A 19834-nucleotide genomic window follows, 5' to 3' on the forward strand; every position below is an offset into this window, starting at 1 on the left:
GCGGTAATTGTATTTTTCCACAGGACGAAGTGACTGTCATACGACCAGAACCACAAACAACTGATTTTAAAACCACAATGTGTGTCCTTATAAGGACAATAAAATGTCTTTTCTTGACCTTCTAACAGTCCTGCCCTAAATTTAATTGAAACAGTATATCATAAAATAACAGTCATAGACATAGCGAACAATCCACACGGGTATTACACGAACTTAAAGCCACAATAGAGCAAATTTGCAATGCATTTAATCAGTGCAGATCCTTAGTCGAGTAAATGCCCAACCGAATTCGAGCAGTCATAAAGTCTAAAGGTGGACTCAAACGACTCGTATACTTGGCAAGTACACAATTATTTGCCTACTTTGCAAGTATACTTTGCAAGCAGGGCGATCACACGACGTGTACAGTTAACAAGTACACAAGCGTGAATAGACACGGCAAATATACGCAAATATTCTTGCGTATATTCCTATAAAAAGCTTGACAACTGAATCAGTGGTGTGACAGTCAATATGGATAGAGGTCGTCCGGAAAATCTCGTTGTTGCTTCCGCAGAATTTGTTGTGATGAGCTCTGCTTATTTAATTAAATTTAAAAAAAAAGGAGAGTAGAATATGGTGGATTCATATCAACGTTATCATTAAAAATCATTAAATAAAATCGGAACAGGTAAGTATCATTATTTAAAATTACCTAAAACAGCATTGTAGATACAGAAACTAATATATATATATATATATATATATATATATATATATATATATATATATATATATATATATATAATTTTTCTGTAGATACAGTGCCACCCATATGTTGCAGAATCCCAAATGAAAATCTTCAGACCATGTGGCCACTAGCGAATCTTTTGTTGTTTTTTTTTTTTCAGTTCATTTGTAGTGCACTGGAGAATTATGTTATCTTGTATTCTTTTCCAGGCATCATTAACTGCTTTACAACTTTTATGATCTTTATGTTTGGTCATCCAAATGACCAGCTCATTTTTATAAAAATCAAAAAACTGCAACACAACACCATTTGTCCACTTTATTCCAATTAAAAAAAACACACAAATTAAACGTTTGTACGCTCCTGAGGTCTTTGAAAAGTAAATGAATAGTCGCAGTAACTGCCAATTATTTAAATTTCGTTTGAGCGCCTCTGTAATTATAGACAAGTATGTACTTTGCAAGTGTACGAATAATCGTGATCCCTTTGACTCGGGTCATTTTTACCGACAACATATGGAAAAACAATGAGTGACAAATAATTGTACGAGTAACCCACTCACATGACATGGCAAGTATACGCAAGTGACGATTATTCGCGGAGTACTCGAGTCGTTTGAATCCGGATTAAGGCAATGCCACTCCGTTTTAAAAATAAATATTCGTTCTATGTCCCAATATTTAGTTGCCAACAAAATAAACATTTTTTATTATTAATTATTTCTTTTTTAATAAGTATATTTTATTTTGTAGTGCTGATTAAAACTAAATTAATAGTTATTAACTAATTACACAGTAAAACATGAAAAAACATGATTAGAAAAAAATAAACTGCCAAGTATCTAAATTTTGCATGTATTTTCGTTTGTCCCATTATATACTTGTTAGTACTTGTAGAGATTTGGCGTCAACAGACAACTTTTTAGAAAAAAAGATCCACAAAATAAGATATGCTAAATTAAAATCGGTTTAACTAAACAGTTATTCTAAAATGGACAATAAAATCGCTGTTTTTGAATATTGTTAATAACTTTTCTTTTCTTTATTAAAGTTTATTTAAAATGTACCCAAACTTGAGGGACTTATCGTGTTTAAATTGTGTGCAAAAGATCGGTTTGGGCCGGATCGGTTAAATAGTTTTTGCGAAATTTAATTTGTTTATAAGATTTTTTGGCCGATCCAGTTACTTTGGTTAGTAACTTTGCTCTTAAATGCATTGTTTTCGAGTAAAACATAATTTTAGGTCTTAAAAAGCCTAAAAGTATCTATTTTCAAGGATCAATAACTCAGAGAAAATTATTATTTGAAGTTTAACAATCTCTCTAAAGCTCCTTTTTATAAGATCCCGATGAGTTTTTAATTGAAGTTTAACAACTTTATAGCAAACCGTTGCTTTCTACAGTAATTTCGCGCCACGCAGAGTTCCGCGATCGCTATACAGTGATGAGTGCCTTAAGAACCGGCAAAATAACGCAAAAGATAGAAAACATAACACGTTGTGAAATAAAAAGAGATGAAAGTAGTAGAGGTGGGAAATTATCGATAGAAACCTGTAATTTACATTAAATTACATTAGGACTATCGATAGTTTCCCACCTTTAGACGTTAGCTTATGAGCTAGTTGACTTCAGTCATAATATTACAAGTATGACGTCGAATATTTACATTTTTTAAATTTCGCGTAAAGTAAAAACTGATTGAAGGCAATAAAGCAAATGTAAGTAAACAGTTTAATTAGTAGTACCTAATTTGAGAAGAGTGTATGCGACGTCTCAAATCATAGTTTATTATTGATCAATACTTTAATTTTGGATCAAAAAATACTCCTACTTAAACTGTTTTTACTTACATTACGTGATACGTATTACTATGACTGAAATTAACAAGCTCATAAGCTAACGTCTAAAGGTGGGACATTTTCGATAATTCTAATGTAATGTAAAGTAAATTATAGGTTAATATCGATAATTTCTCACCTCTACTACTTTCATCTCTTTTTATTTCACAACGTATTATGTTTTCTATCTTTTGCGTTATTTTGCCGGTTCTTAAGGCACTCATCCCTGTATATACATATACGTTGTCGAAAAGCACTAAAAAAGATATTTAAAAAGTTATGATTTCTTATATAATATAATATTATATATACGATTTTTTGTTCTAAAAATAATTTTTTTAAATAAAAAACTGATTTGTTCAAATTTAATAAGAGTATATAAAAAAATTGTTTATAAATAACAATTTCATGGTGTTTGTAAATAAAATTTATATTATAATTATATTTTAAATAAATAAATAAATAATAACAATTAAAAGATGACTTAAGAAAATATTTGTACATCCCATAGTCATTAGCTGCTGTGTTTTGAATAATTTTGCAATAAATATACTATAAACCTTATTATTTTGACGTTGTACCACAGTATAAAAAAATAGCAAAAAAACGGGTGTGGAAGTTATACTTCTATACACGCGTTAGTCGTAACAAATTTATATGGGAGTCAATCTACACAATCATTACATATGTAATGCTATAGGTAAGAGAGAGCAGAAAGCGAAAAAGAATTAGGTATACAGGTATATGGTGCATCGTTTGCTGTATATAAACATTTGACCTGTAATAGGAGTATAGTAGGTAACTGAAGGATTGAATCAATATTTTAATGAAAATATATATTTTTATTTTCATATATGTATAAAAGGACTTGAATGCCAAAAAGTTTTTTTACGCATCCTCTGCAGTAAAATTCATTGTTAATTTTGTTATTAATATAAAAACACAATACAATACACTGCAACATAATTCAATATAATAACACAATACAAATTTAAATGCAATATTCATAAGTATTTAAAAATGACAATATACGTAACTTACTTACGCATATGTTTAATTTACCATGATAAAAATATTAATAAAAAAAATATTGTTTGGTGATACAACTGTCAATTTATCTGACATTGACAACTACAATATTTAATTGTTGTTTGTTGTGTATATAAGTACACATTTGAACTTTCTTGAGATATTAACAAGTTTTAATTTATAATTTAACATGCCTAACGAGGCTTGTTACTCCCGTGCAAATTTCCGATTCACTCCCGTGCAAAGTCGAACGCGCGTATAGAAGTATAACTTCAAAAACCAACAACTCGGATTATGTTGTAAATTTTCGTTTTATTTTAAAATTTAGCATTTTTGCGTACATTACATATATTTAATAAAATTAACGTGGTGTTTTTAAATATTTTAAAAATAAAAAAGGAAATTCATATTGGGATTCGAACTCACATCCACCAGCGTATGAACCAAACACGTAAAATATTTGCCAATTAGACATGACACAAACATATTTCAAAATTGACAGTTCTCGGTCATACAGTGATTTATTGAGATTATTATTTTGAAATACAAAAGACTAAAATAATTATGAACATTTAATAAATAATACAAAACATATCACATAAATAATAATATTAATAAATATTATATTATATATATACCTATAAAATATTATATTATATAGAATATATATAATATTAAATATATATACAAAAGGAACATTTTTATTCTCGGGAGAGGAAGAGAGAGAAAATATATCTTCTGTCTCTCTCTTACTCATTATCTTACATATGTAATAATTTCACCGATTCACTCCCGTACAAATTTTCAACGTGAAGCGCGCGTATAGAAGTATGACTTTAATAAATCAAGTAGAACCCGAGATTTGTCATTTTTTCTGAAGCCTCTATTTTGACACTGTGTTGGATTTTTTGAAGAGCGCGACTGGCCCTTCATTCCGCTAGCCACTCTTCTTTTACTCTAGTTGGAACGAAAAGTAGGTACTTACTCTTTGTTTAAAACACTCATGTTTAAAAAATTTTCAATAATTTTGTTTGCTAAAAGATTTTGTTAATTAAGGTAACAGTGATTAAAAAAAAAACGGGGCTATTATATTTAAATAAGTATTCGACCGATCTGGCACATCTTTTCTACACAATTCAAACACGATAATACGCTGTTCGGATAAATTTAAACAAATTTTACTAAATAATAAAAAAGTAATTAATAATATTTATAAACAGCAATTTTTTTGTTTATTTTGCAATAACTTTTCTGTTTATTAACCGATTTTAATTTATCATATCTAATTTCATATCGCAAATTAAAAAGATACTTTTTTACTGAAAAAAGTTGTCTGTTGACCTCAAATCTCTAAATAGAAGAGTTATTAAGTTATGATGAAGATAATAAGTTTGAAACTTTGATTGTTTATTTAAAATAGTCTTTTGTAATATCTCATACTACACATTTTAAGTCTCAAACTCGTCTATACAGTTATGATGAAAAATTCTTATTTATTACTTGATTTGTCTATGGATGAATTCTTTGAAAAATAATATTAATACATGTATTTTAACAGAAATCGTTATGGTCACTACGACTATCCTTACCTGCTTTTTCACTTCATAAAGAAGATGTAATCTACCAATTACAAATGAATAAATCATAATCGCAAATCATAACAAAATTAAGTTTAGGTGATCATTGACCAACTGAAATGCAAATTCACTGTTATTACTTCTCTTAAGCTAAGCAACTTCTTCTTTTTTTTTCGAAAATTAAACATTTTTTTTTAGATAAAAAACAATCACTATTTTTTATATATTAAAGAACAGTTTTATATTACAGTACTATATTGCCGTAAAAGGTGAAAATATAACAAAATCTAAAAGTATCTTCAACATAAAAAAGTAATAACAATAACCCTTTTAAAACAGGACTGATCTATTTAACGACACTAATAGGTTTTTTGGCAGACTACAAGTCTCAGATAAACCTAGGTAAAGTCAAACTGGGGAATTAGTGCGATGCGTTGGATTGTTAATTATAACTCAAAGTGAAAAAATTTGAAAGTGTCGTTGTGTTAATAGGTAAGAAGTAAAATAGAGCCAATTATTAGAGACGCAGAAATTTCTAAAATATTTTTATATGTATAGAATGTAAGATTTGCATTTTTACTTATAAAATCAAATCATACTAAATTAAAACCCCAATTTTTACAACAATTATATTAAGTATTATGTTTTTAAGGGGATTACGCTACAATTGATTACAATCAAAATTACCATTTTTAACTACTCTTTGATGCTTCGATTTTCACTCCGAAAATAGTTTTCAAAAAAGATTATTTTAAAAAATTGTGTGAAATAGTACAACCGACAAGTTGTTAAGTTAGGTTATCTTTTCAAACTGAAGGTTGACTCACTTGGCCTCAATTTTGTGGACAATAGCCATGCTTTTAGTTAAAAAAATCTGAGGGTGGTGTGTGTGCCCTCAGTATATCAAAATTCTGATTATTTTGTGAGGTTTTGTATTATTTGTTTGTGTATTATGCATTTGTCTCTTGTGTGTTTATGTAATATATGTTTGTGTATTGTGTGTTGCATATTTCAAGCTTACTGTCTAATATGTACTTAATTTTTTTCGTATTGAGATCGAGTCTAAGTTATCTGCAAAAACTACTGCGTCGTCGGCGTATCTAATATTGTTTAGAAGCAATAAGTTGACTAATACGCCTTCATGTAGTTCTCCCAATGATTGCTCCTTCTTCTTCTTCTTCTTCTTCTTCAAGTGCCCTCTCCGGTACGGAGTTTGGCATATTATCATTGCTATTCGTATCTTTGAAGCTGTTGCTCTAAATAATTGGTTAGATGTGCACTGGAACCAGTCTCTTAAATTGCGCAGCCAAGATATACGTCGTCTCCCCACGCTTCGTTTGCCCTAAATCTTTCCCTGGATAATTAACTGGAGCAGTCGGTACTTTTTCCCTCTCATCAAATGACCAAAATGTTCCAACTTTCTTCTCCTGATGGTGATCAACAGCTCCCGTTCTTTGTTCATTCTTCGAAGAACTTCACTATTTGTTACTTTGTCTGTCCAAGGTATTTTCAAAATTCTTCTGTATATCCACATTTCGAAGGCCCTCTAGTTATCAATATTGCTCTTGTTTAAAGTCCAAGTCTCTGCTCCGTACAGCAGTATCGAGAAGATACTGCTGTTCCTAGATATGTTCCAAGTACAGGTTAAATGATACCGGGGACAGAATGCACCCTTATCTTTCTTCTATATCTATTACGATTTCCTCTCTGACCTGATCATCCACTTTAATGTTGGCAGTTTGGTTGTAATGTAAATTATATACGTTTCTTAAGTCTATTTCATCTAAGCCCATTTTTTTAAGGTGGTTATGAGCTTTTATAATGTTTTACTGATGTTTAAAAACGTTTTAAGTAAGTGGCTCATTAGACTTATTGTTCTGTAGTCTTCGCATATTTTTAAATTTAATATTTTTGGTATAGTTACGAAGGTCGGCTCTAACCAGCTTTGGGGAATTTTTCCAGTTACAAATATTTTGTAAAATATAGTTATTATCCATTTTTTTGCCTGATCATCCATAAGATTTAGGAATTCTGAACAAAATTTGTCAGGCTCTACAAATTTACAATCTTTAGCTTTATTAAAAGCTGACGTGACTTCTTAAAAGGTTATTGGGGGTCCTATTGGGCATTTCGTGACTTCAATGGTATTCAGCCTTTAATCTGCAAAAGTTACTTCCATATATTTCTTCCAAGTGTCTAGTTTATCTTGTACACTTAATAGTGGTTTGACCTGGTTACCTTCCAAACACTTAACTCTTCTAGGCTTGTCTAAGCCTGCAGCTTCTTTAATTTTTTATACATTTACTGCTACAACACAACCCCTAACGCGTATCATGGATATATACCGTTCGAACTGCTGTATGGCAGGAAAATAAACTTACCTGGAGACCTTACACGAGACGTTCAGCCATGTTACAACATAGATGCCTACTACAATAAGTTACGCTATAAACTACAATTTGCACACGAGAGTGCTAAAACCTTCTTATTAAAGCACAAAAAGGAGCGACAAGCAAGAAATAAGTTAAAAACGACGCCACAATACTTTGAAATAGGAGACCTAGTTCTGGTCAAAAGAGAAGAGAATTGTTTGATAGTCTTTATGCAGGTCCTTTCATAATAACAGAGGTAAATAACTTTAACTGTAAAATTAAGATAGATTACTATGAGATTAAGGATTATTAACAACCGGTTAACCTACAAAATGGACAATTACCAACCGGTTGAACAGGCTGACTTCCGCAAAGGATATAGTACATCAAACCATCAGCTGACAATGAAAACATTGATAGAGAAGGCAAATGAATACCAACTACCCGTATTTCTTGCCTTCGTCGACTATGAAAAGGCGTGATAGTATCGAGATGTGGGCCATAGAACAAACTATTAATAATTATAGAATAGATTCGAGATATAGGCAACTACTACATAATATATATGAAAATGCAACTATGATAGTACAACTAGACGAAAATACAAATCCCATCCCCATTAAGAGAGGAGTGAGACAAGGAGACGTAAGATCGCCTAAGCTTTTCAACCTAACCCTAGAAGACGTCTTCAAAACTACAAATTGGTCAAACTATGGCATTAACATTAATGGCAACAAGTTAAACCACCTCAGATTCGCTGATGACATGGTGATTATAGCGAGCACATTCGAGGAACTGCAAATTATGATGGGGGAATCAGCAGCCAGCTCCCAATACGTCGGCCTAAAAATATAAAAAAAAAAACAAAAATAATGACAAACACAGATGACCCCAGACGTATAACTATAAATGGCAGTGAGATAGAACAAATCCAGGAATATATCTACCTAGGCCAAATCCTCAAACTTCACAAAGAAAACCAAAGTGCGGAAATTACTAGAAGAGCAAGACCAGCATGGGCAGGATTTGGAAAACTTAGTTGGATACTTAAGAACCGCAAAATACCCCAATACTTGAGGAGCAAAGTGTTCAACCAATGCATCCTTCTTATCATGACATATGGATGTCAAACCTGGACCCTAACCAAGGCAAACATGAATAAACTAGCCACAACATAAAGAACAATGGAAAAAGCAATGTTAGGTATACGACTGTCAGATAAAAAGAGGAACGACTGGGTAAGATCCAAAACAAAAGTTAAGGACATAACAACAAAAATTGCCAAACTTAAATGGAGCTTCGCGGGCCACACTGCTAGACAAAAAGACCATCGTTGGAACACTACAATACAACATTGGATACCTTACGAAAGTAAACGACCAAGAGGAAGACCACAGATGAGATGGGTTGATGACATTAAAAGAATAGCTGGAACAAATTGGAAATATGTTGCTCAGGATAGAGACCGATGGAAAGAGTTGGGAGAGGCCTATGATAGAAGGCTAAGAAGAAGAAGATCAAGGAGGTGCATAAAAATAGGCTATACGCTTACAGTCCAGAAACACAGTGAATTAGTGATATGTGAAAACGGGAACAATTATATTGATATTGAACATTTTTTTTTGTTACTAGATATAAGGAAATATGTACCAAAAAGTTGTATATAATTCTATAAATAACTATATGTAAATAGTGAATGTAAATAATGTATATATATATATATAGAGTAATCAGTTGATGATGACACGAAAAATTTTCTTCTTTCGGACTGGAAGAGTAAAAACAGTTTATGTAATTGATTGAAAACGAACAGCACTCAGAAATTTTTTCTTCTGAAGGATAGGGATGCAACGGGATTTAATTACAGAAATCAGATCCAGAAAATATTCAGTATTTAGTTTAAAAATTTAAAATTCTTTTAATAATATTAATTATTGCTTATTGCTCAATGCGATTGTTTGTTTATAATATTGAAAATATCGGTGTAACTAGAACCCGCTTACCGAGAGGCTGACCTAGTGAAATTTGCAATGTAATGAAAAGCTTATTTAATATTATGTTCAAATTATATTAGTAAAAAATGAATGCATAAACAAACGCACGTGAGTTAAATACCTGGAAAATAACGGGAGTAGATCATTAAGAATTAAGAGTTAACAGTCGAAGCTAGTGTTGTCATCCGTCAACTGGGTACACTCTTTATTATTGTACTTAGAGAACCAATAAAGTAATTATGAGTATCCAGTGAGTTCGAATTAATCAATCCCATGCAGGGGGTAAACTAGAGAGTTCCACTATATGGAACTCCTGATGGAAGCAATATAATAAACATTATATAATTATCCAACATTATTATAAAACGATAAATAGGGTAACAATAGAAGAAAGCTTTTCAAGACAGTTCACAGTGAATAGAGGTTTAAAACAAGGGGAACCGCTATCAACGAATTTATTCAACCTGTTATTAGAACAAATCGTAAGAAGATCAAATATGAGCACAAACAGGACTGTTTTCAATAGCAGGAAACAGTGCATAGCGTACGCGGATGATGTGGTGATACTAGCGAGAACAACAAAACATCTAGAAAAAGTTTTCCAGAAATTTGAAGAAAAAGCGAAAAGATATGGATTAATAATAAACCAAACAAAAACGCAATATATAGAAATGAAAGGAGACAACAAATACTAACAAATATATCCAAATAAAAGGTACAGAGATTGTCTATAGTTTTGAAAAAGTGTCGAAATTTTAATGCTTAGGAGTAACCATATCGAACACAGGAAAAGAAGAAAATAAGATAGACAAAAATTAATGAAGGAAAGCAGAGTGATAGGGTCACTAAATTCATTACTGAAAGCAAAAAATGCGTCAAGAACAGCTAAACTGCGAGTCTACGAGACAGTAATCAGACCCACAGGAATATATGCTAGCGAAACGTGGATTATAAACCAGCAGGAAGAAAAGAAAGTAGAGATCTGACAAAGAAACGTGCTTAGAAAAATCTTCGGAGAAATAAAGACGGCAGAGAAAATTTGGAGAAGACGAACAAATAAAGAAATAATGAGGATGTATGGAAAACCAACAATTACAGCAAAAATACGAGCCCAAAGAGCTAGATGGCTTGGTCACATTACACGAATGCCAGAGAATAGAAATGTTAAAACAATACTAAAGAAGGGAAAAATTGGAAAAAAAATAACGGGATGTACAAAGAAGAAATGGTTGAAAGCAGTAAAGCAAGACAGAAATAACCAAGTTTTTGGAAGCCAGGGGCCTACAAGGCCTGTAGCGCTGTTTTAAGGTCATTTGAAATGTGGTGCTACCTTTATTTTTGTCTTTTCCTTTTCGGTTTTTTAAGACAATTAAAAAAGTGGCACATCTCTCCTGTTGAATGTCTGCAATAAACTGCAGTTAAATAGAGAAGTACACGCCATACAACTACTCAGGGTGGAATGAAGATACGGCGTCATAGAAGAAAACGTGCCCTTTACTATGTACTACATACGAGTCTATCGTACCTCTAAGGCGCACTAATTGATGTTTTGCGTTAAAAATTAAGATTTTTTTTATATTAAGAAACGAATTCATGTCTTGACCTTTTTCAGTCATTAATATCTGATAACTAAAAGATAATATGTGCAATTTAAACAAAAATACTGATAATATTGTAATACATTCATAAGGTAATACATTTTTATGTGTTCTACTAAATTAAGAGAATCCAAATCTTACATTCTACTTAAAAACAAAACGACACAACACTGACTAAAAGTTGATCTAGATTACACGGTAGAATTCAACTCGTCAAAACATTTCGTACAATCGACTGATCCATCTCTGACTTTTTGATGCTTACCTTGACTTGGGGACTGACTAGATACAAAAGCGGATTGGCACGAAGTCTTTCGTATTCGTCTTGTTGTCTTCGAATTTCTTCTCGACGGGCTGAACCCAAGTATGAGACTTCTTCTCTGGACATGGCACCTGTCGCCCTGGGCAGATCTTGGAAATCGGGCAGTGATTTCTTCCTCTGCAACGAAGTTTGAGGGACTATGTTCTGTAAAATAAGATTTTGGGATGTAATGAAGATGGTTGATGGAATGACATTTATGACATTTATTTAAATTATTAACTTCCAAATTTAAAAACGATTTCCTACCTGAAAATTAAAACATCAAATAAAGTATGAAGTTTGTTTGGTTTTATATGATGCTGAGGATTCCATGGATACAAAAAGTTACCAATAGTGAGGTATTTCGGCGCATAAGTTAACAAAAAGAATTACTCAGCATAATTAAAGAGAGAAAAATACAATACTTGGGTCATGTGTTAAGAGGTGAAAAATATGAATTAATCCAAATCATATTAGAAGGTAAAGTTCAGGGCAAAAGATCAGTTGGAAGACGCCAGAACTCGTGGCTTAAAGACCTGAGGAGATACTTTGACCGCTCATCTACAGAAATATTTTGTGCAGCAGTTTGAAAAGCTTCAATTGACAATAAAAAAAGAAGACAATATTCAAGTTGTAATTATACGTATATATCATATATATATATATATATATATATATATATATATATATATATATATATATATATATATATATATATATATATATGCAGTATAGGTAAAAGTTTATGGTCGGTATGGACCTTACGTGAGATGGAGTGAGTAACACCTGTTTAAAATGAGAGAGGTATATTAGATCCGCCCTTAAAATCGTCGAAAATGCATTAGTTTAAATAATAAAAGAGGGGAAGTTCAACGTTGCCAAACTTATTGGTTTTATTTGACCTGTTGTCTTTTTAGCATTTGAAAAATGTTCTAAGATAATCAAATTTGGGCCAATTGATTTAAATGGCAGCTTACCATTTTTTAATGGGAATATGCCACAATTTTACTTTACAATCAGTTTAATTTAACATTTTGATTTGCACTTCGGAAATCGTTTTATATAAATAAAATTTATTAATGGGTCGTATTTTAAGTATGATTTCCGAATTGGAAATCTAAACATCAAAATAAGCTTATTGTAAAGTCACATTGTGCCTTATTCTTAATAAAAATAATAAACTGCAATATGACGCCACAATAAAAAAACTTCAAAGTCAAAGTAACGATACTGTGGTAACGAGAAGAACAGAACATAACTAGTTTGGTATGCTGTGCGTATTGCATGGGTTAGTGAGTTGGTCTTTCATAAAGCATAATAAATAAAGACAGTACTAGTAAAGCATTAGGAAGGGGTAGGTGTATTATATTAAATGGACGAAAAATTACGTCTTTTAATTAAAAATAAGATATTATTTGGTATTTTCCAAATAATATCTTTGAAACCATATTTTCGTTTAGATTTTTGGAGGTAGTAGGTGTAAAAATAAAAATTAGCTGTATAAAAATAAAACAAAAAAAGATAAAATTAGTATAAAAGTATAAAATTTGTTCTATAAAAATGAAATCAAATAAAAAATAATTCCAAGACTACTGTTTAAATTAAAAACAACTCCAAGCAATTAGAAATTCTAAACCAAATTCTTAGGTAATTAAATGTTCAAATAGACCACCAAATTGTAATGAACGGTAACCAAATTTATTAAACAACGCATTTCTCATGGTATTGAGTTCATCTGCTTATGTTTTGGCTAAGTTGGATTATCTTTTCCTTCAGTCCCTCCAAGTTAGTGGCTCGCTCGAACTCATGCCTGTAAAATTTCATTCTGAGCATCCCCCAAAAATAAAAATATAGAGGTAAGTCACGTGATCGAGGGGGCCATTTTATTGTGCTGTCTGTACTAATGACACGTTCAGCAAAAATTAACGCTAAGTAGTCTCTAACAGCTTTTACATTATGTGCAGGATAGACGTCTTGTTGAAACCAAATTTCGTTGAAGTTAATTTGAAGATGTTGAAGTGCATGAATAATTTGATTTCGCAGTAATTGGAGATATTTGACTTCGTTTAAATTGCCTTCAATGAAAAAAGGACCAATAATATGATCTCCCAAAATTCTAGTCCAAACATTCAACTTTTGTGGATACTGCGATACACAATCAAATGCTTATTCTTCTGAGACCAATAACGTACAATGGATGGATTATGTTTCTTGTGAATTGTGGAGGAGAACTCATCCTAAAGCTACGGTTTGTTAGAACACTGCGCAGCGCACAGCATACACGTACAGAAGAATCTGTTCTGCTCGACTCACGGCAGTTTTGGGTAAGTCGGTTTGTTAGATTAATTCGCATAAATATTCTGTCGCTTTGAAAACAAGTTTAGAAATTAGTTTCACATTTATTCTCTCAAAGGTTCTTCTTCTTCTTCTTCAGTGCCTTATCCGGTCCGGATGTTGGCGATCATCAAGGCTATCATGGTTTTGTTGACTGCTCTGCGAAACAGCTCCGCTGAGGTCATCCCAAACCATTGTCGGAGATTTTTCAACCACGAGATACGACGGCGTCCCGGTCCTCTTCTGTCAAATACTTTACTCTGCATAACAAGTTGAAGAATTCGATATTTTTCTTCGTTCCGCATGACGTGGCCGAGGTACTCAAGCTTACGTTGTTTAATTAAATTAAGCACTTCTTTTTCTTTTGTCATGCGCTGTAGGACCTCAACGTTGGTGACATGGTCCACATAAGATATTTTAAGTATCCTTCTGTATATCCACATCTCGAAGGCTTCGATTCGTTTTTCAGTGGCTAGCGTCAATGTCCAGGCATCTCCATATAGTAACACTGGAAGAACGTAGCACCTCACTATCCGCATCTTGGTTCCCAAACTGAGATCACTGCAGCACAGCAAGGATCTCAACTTAATAAATGTAGACCGTGCCATTTCAATTCTGGATCTAATCTCTTGAGCGTAGTCCCATTGTACGTTGAGGGTAGTTCCGAGGTAAGTGAATCTGTCGACTCTCTGCAGTATTTTATGCAAAAATATGCAGTGTTTTATGCAAAATATGCATATTTATCTAGAAAATATGCATGTAATAAAAAATATTTACAATATTTTTTTATTTACAAAATACTTAAATATTATAAATACATAACATATACAATTATTTTAACCTATAAATATTATTTTGAATTGTGGTAACAATAGATTATTAAATAATGTTCAAAATTTTCTAATAAAAACTTATAGCTTCTATCTGAATACATATATTTGTAAATAGAAAAACTTCTTTCGACATCAACTGATGTAACTGGGGCATTTTTCAAATTTACTCTAATAGATGGTTCTAAATTAAGTGGTTCGGAAAATGTCCCAGCTAGTACTTGAACTACTTCAGAAAGAATCTGGTAACCACTATGTTTTTCCATGGTTACTTTAAATTTTTGAAAAATTTCCTTTCCTATAGTACCTTTAACGTTTTCACACAAAGATTCAAATTCTTTTATTAAAACTACTCTCTAACAATGATAATTTTGAGGATTCTAATTGAGTTATAGTTTTCTGGACAAAACTATAATTTCATTTTATGAATGACAGTTGCTGTTAGAGGATGTTATTTTGAAAGGCTTGCTTAGCTTCCAATAAAGATATATATTACATATTTAGTTAAATGTTTCGCGGTTCTGACATGCTGATCTATTTGAATTTTTTTTTTCAGATAAAATCTAAAAAAGAATATAAATATTCTATAGTTGTACCTATTTTTAAAATCTAAGATTATAGAAATAAACTAAAAATGAACCGTTTTTGCATAACAATTAAAATATTTAAATGAAATCAAATCAAAATCGGTGTAGTAATCTGGAAAATGTCAAGAAATGTATGTACAAGAAAAAAGAACCCCCAAATATTTACAAGAGGCTCTTGGTCTTTTCTGTTTACATTTAAAGAAAAATACTGTGAGTCCAATATAGTAAGTAAGTAAGTAAGTCCAATATATATTGTTACGAACATGCTTTCGGCATGGCCCATGTAACGGTTGCATCTCGAAAATGCTTCGAGAACTTTCGCGATGTATCGAGTGCGAGAGAGAACAACCGGTCACGTAGGCGAATTAGAGGTGGGACTACTTTGGATTATTCTAGAATAATACTTTTGGTATATATATGTAACGATGTTATGAGTTAGTTTTAGTTGTTAAGATGTTAACGACCTTTCAGTAGACTATTGAATGATTTGAATTTTAAATAGGTATCCTATTTTTTATCGCAAGGAGTTTAAAAAATGCTTGAAAAAAGAAAAAATAGATCGATTTATTGCGAACTAGCGTTATGTCGGTACTTTTCTTAAACATAATCTCCAATTTTAAAATCTTTGTTTGTACCACCGTGTAAATTTTTAAAATAAAATAAAAAATAATACGTATGTACTTACAGTTTTGCCACAACATGAGCAATAAACTTTATCCATATCCATAGATAGCTCTTTGTAAGGTTTTATCCAAGTTGAAACATTACTTATTTTCGGCATTTTCAAAGCTCAATAATTATTCACAATTAAAAATACACATTGTTTACGCCTCCAATTTTACAACAAAAGTGAAACCAAGTGAAACTGACCGTCAAAATAAAAATTTTTACCTAGAGACATAAACTGGCAAACACAAACCCTTAATTCCAGGACAAAACGTGACAAAACTATAAGCCGCTGTCTTTTATTAGTTATCAAGAATTTGAATACCAAGTGATTATAAAACAAAATGAAATATTTGCATTTTCATGCTATCTGTAAGTTTGAATATAAAAATATATAGTTAACACCAAATTTTCAAATTATATGCACTTTATGCTCACTTTTATAAAAATATGCAAAACTGGACATTTTTGCATTTTTTATGCATTATATGCAAAATATGCAATTTGCATATTTGCCTAAGTCTACTCATAAGACTGATAGTTCGGAAATCTTCGAACGTTTTCGCAGATCGTTTTTTTGGTAGCGTTACAAATGTTGACAATAGCCATTCCTCTGGGATATTACCTGAATCGTATATGGCGTTGAACAGTTCAGTTAACTCCTTCGTGCTCACTTCACTCATCACCTTAATAAGTTCAACGGGTATTTCGTCCGGACCTGTAGCCTTACCATTCTTAGACTGTTTTAAAGCAGCCTTTACCTCGCTTTCTAGAATTGACGGCCCTGTCATGCAATTTATTTCCGGAAGGTTGCCGCGGTCGTCCCAGAAAAGTTCTTCGATATATATTTTCCAGGTAACCAACTTCTCATTCACTGTCGTCGCCAGATTACCGTCTTTATTTATGAGGAGGTGTGTGTTTCTCCTCTTGTATTGACCAGTGGCTTCACGAATCCTTCGGTGGATATTTATATGATCGTGTTTCTCTTGGAGCTCCTCGATTAGTTTACATTTTTCTTGCATCCATGTCTCCTTGGCTCTTCGTATTTCTTTTTTAATTGTCTGGTTGGTTTCTTGGTATTTCTTCGTGTCCCTGTTTTTCAGTAATCTTCTTTGTTCCATCATCTGCAGAATGTCATCAGTCATCCATTCTTTATTTTTTACTCTTTTTTTCTTTCCCAGATGTTCTTTTCCCGCATTCAGCATGACGTCTTTGATATAAATCCATTTTTGTTCTACACTCTGTTCTTGTTGTTGAGCCGTTTCTAGTTTTTGTCTCATTGTATCTCTCGCATTCTGGCGAACTACGGGGTCTTTTAGAGTGTCATAATCCAGGTTCTGTTTAGGTTTATTTTTGATGAGTTTCTTTAGTTTGAGTTCTCAAAGGTTGTACGTTTAAAAAAATTAATTCTCGCAAACTTAACACAATAATTTTATTACTCCAAGAAGAGGAAAAAGAAGAACAGTTGATAACGTTAAATTTAAATAAAAGAAATAAAAATGTAAAGGAAATTTTGTCATGTCTTAATACAGAAGGTGCTTTTAAATTAACAGTCGAAGAAAGATTGTTTTAAAACGAGGAAAAATTTCGAAAATATTTTGAGACTTTCCAGGGATTTGTACTAGATCCACTAGTCTTTCATCTTCCTCGTGAGAAAATTTAGTAGACATCACTTAATTATTACAATAATAATAACTATATAAAAATACAATTACTATAATTTCGGTATAGATGTGTACGCTGTGAGCTCAGCTGAACGTTTGCGTCCAAATCAAATCGAAGTTGATTTTAGCGCACACCGTCAACGTACACGGTTATCGGTCTTTAGTGCGCGCAGCTCAGCAGAACCTAACAAACCGTTCTCATAGAGAACCATTTCTTTGATTTTGACGAACGTGCGCGGCGTTCGACTGACTGTGAGTTATGCGTCGCTCGCTGTTCTAACAAACCATAGCTTAGGGACCTATTAAACAAAAACGGAGTACGGAGATCCAGGTACAACCATGAACTCTACCAACGGTTCAAAGAGTCACCGTTCTCAGAATTCGGTAAACTTTAAAGACTTGTTAGATTGAAGACCGAAAGATTGCCAAAAAGAGCCCTAGATAGTAAAATATACGAAGCAAGACTAAAAGGTGAGAGGATGAAGTTGCAGCAAACGCGCAAAATTTACTAGACGTGAGAACCTGAATAAGATTTGCGCGAGACCGTTAAGGTTGGAGGCATAGTTTGGAGGAGACCAATGCTCAATTTGGGCTGTAGTTCTATATTAAATTTTTTTATAATTTCTTATTATCTCTCTTTTTAAAAATGTGTAATAATTTAGAGATTATATCAGTTTTTTTAGTGTGAATTATAAATAATAAAATAGGCACTTGGTAGTTTCTGTATATCTCAAATGCTGAATACTCGTAACTGAATTAAATTCCCGTTTTACTAAAGTTAAAATTTTTTGTGGAAAGCTCTATCCCAGTTTACTGAACTTTAATTTCCACTTTTGAACTATTTTTACCAGCTTGTAATCAATTGTCATTTTTATCCAGTTTTATAAGTCATTTACTCTTATTTATATTTAAAAACATCTAAAAAATTTATGATGACAAATTTATACCCCAATTTACAAATAAAAAATAACCACAGTGCTGTTGTCTCTTGCTAATACCAATCTTTTGCAATAGCTTATTTTTAGATATATCGCTATTTATCTATTATGCGATACTGAAAAAAATTTGGACTCATTCCATAAATCTGTGGTCTTTACTTATCTGTGTATTAAGTTATTAATAAATAGCGGTTACTGGCATCTTCATTTGAACAATTTAAAATGTTTAATATAATTTTTTATTTATAAAAAAGCAATAAAGCCAATTTAGTATAAATATATATATATATATATATATATATATATATATATATATATATATATATATATATATATATATATAAATGTATATATATATATATATATATATATATATATATATAAATGGAAAAGGATAATGCGAGTGAATAATAAAAGTAAAAAGTAATGGCATGTCTCGCAAAACAGAAAACCAAAAATGGTATATCGATGGAAGGCAACCGTATATACGTATTTCTGACTATTGGTCGTCTTCAGTACGGTGCAGCCAAGTTAGAAAAGGAGCATATTAACTTGGGAAAGGATCACTACAGGAGCAATGCAACCAATTTGTGGCATTAGAGTTAGAAGACCCTGATAGTTTTCTGTTTTGCGAGACATGCCATTACTTTTTACTTTTATTATTCACTCGCATTATCCTTTTCCATTTGTTTTAAACGTTTCAACGTTTGGCATTCCTTTCCCCAGGTAGCTGTAGCTTCCTCCGTGGTTGGTGTTAGTTGTTGCCCTGGAAACCATCAGGGTCTTCTAACTCTAATGCCACAAATTGGTTGCATTGCTCCTGTAGTGATCCTTTCCCAAGTTAATATGCTCCTTTTCTAACTTGGCTGCACCGTACTGAAGACGACCAATAGTCAGAAATACGTATATACGGTTGCCTTCCATCGATATACCATTTTTGGTTTTCTGTTTTGCGAGACATGCCATTACTTTTTACTTATATATATATATATATATATATATATATATATATATATATATATATATATATATATATAATATCACTTAAGCGATTAATGATTTCTATTTAAAAGAAAGTTAATTATGCAATAATCTGATTGTTTTATTTGGTAATCAAAACTTAAAATGAGAAATTTGAGTGATTTCTTAAGAGCTCGGGAAGTTTGGTTATTTTTAAAATACTTAAACGTGATTTTTTTAAAAGATAGGTTAAAAGGAGATTTTGGATGTTTGATGTACACACAATCAAACTTATATGGAATCAATCATCTTATATTTCTTATTATTTTAATCAAATTAAAAATAAAATCTTACAAAGTCAAAGCATATTTAGTTTAAAACAATTGAATCACTCATATATAAAAATAAAATATACCCA

General features: G+C 31.7%; 1 protein-coding gene across 2 annotated transcripts in view; it reads right to left on the reverse strand.

Annotated features, from left to right (window-relative positions):
- jp (junctophilin) overlaps positions 1–19834 on the reverse strand; it is a 453334-nt gene that overhangs the window by 60945 nt on the left and 372555 nt on the right. Inside the window, exon 7 of one of the 2 annotated variants that reach the window (XM_072540728.1) lies at positions 11402–11602. The exons of the other annotated variant lie outside the window; for it this stretch is intronic. Within the exon in view, the coding sequence (XP_072396829.1) occupies positions 11402–11602 (201 nt within the window). The remainder of the gene's footprint in view (positions 1–11401; positions 11603–19834) is intronic. 2 annotated transcript variants of the gene reach the window in all.

The sequence above is a fragment of the Diabrotica undecimpunctata genome, chromosome 8 (genome assembly GCF_040954645.1).
Source record: "Diabrotica undecimpunctata isolate CICGRU chromosome 8, icDiaUnde3, whole genome shotgun sequence".
In the NCBI taxonomy this organism is placed as follows: domain Eukaryota; kingdom Metazoa; phylum Arthropoda; class Insecta; order Coleoptera; family Chrysomelidae; genus Diabrotica; species Diabrotica undecimpunctata.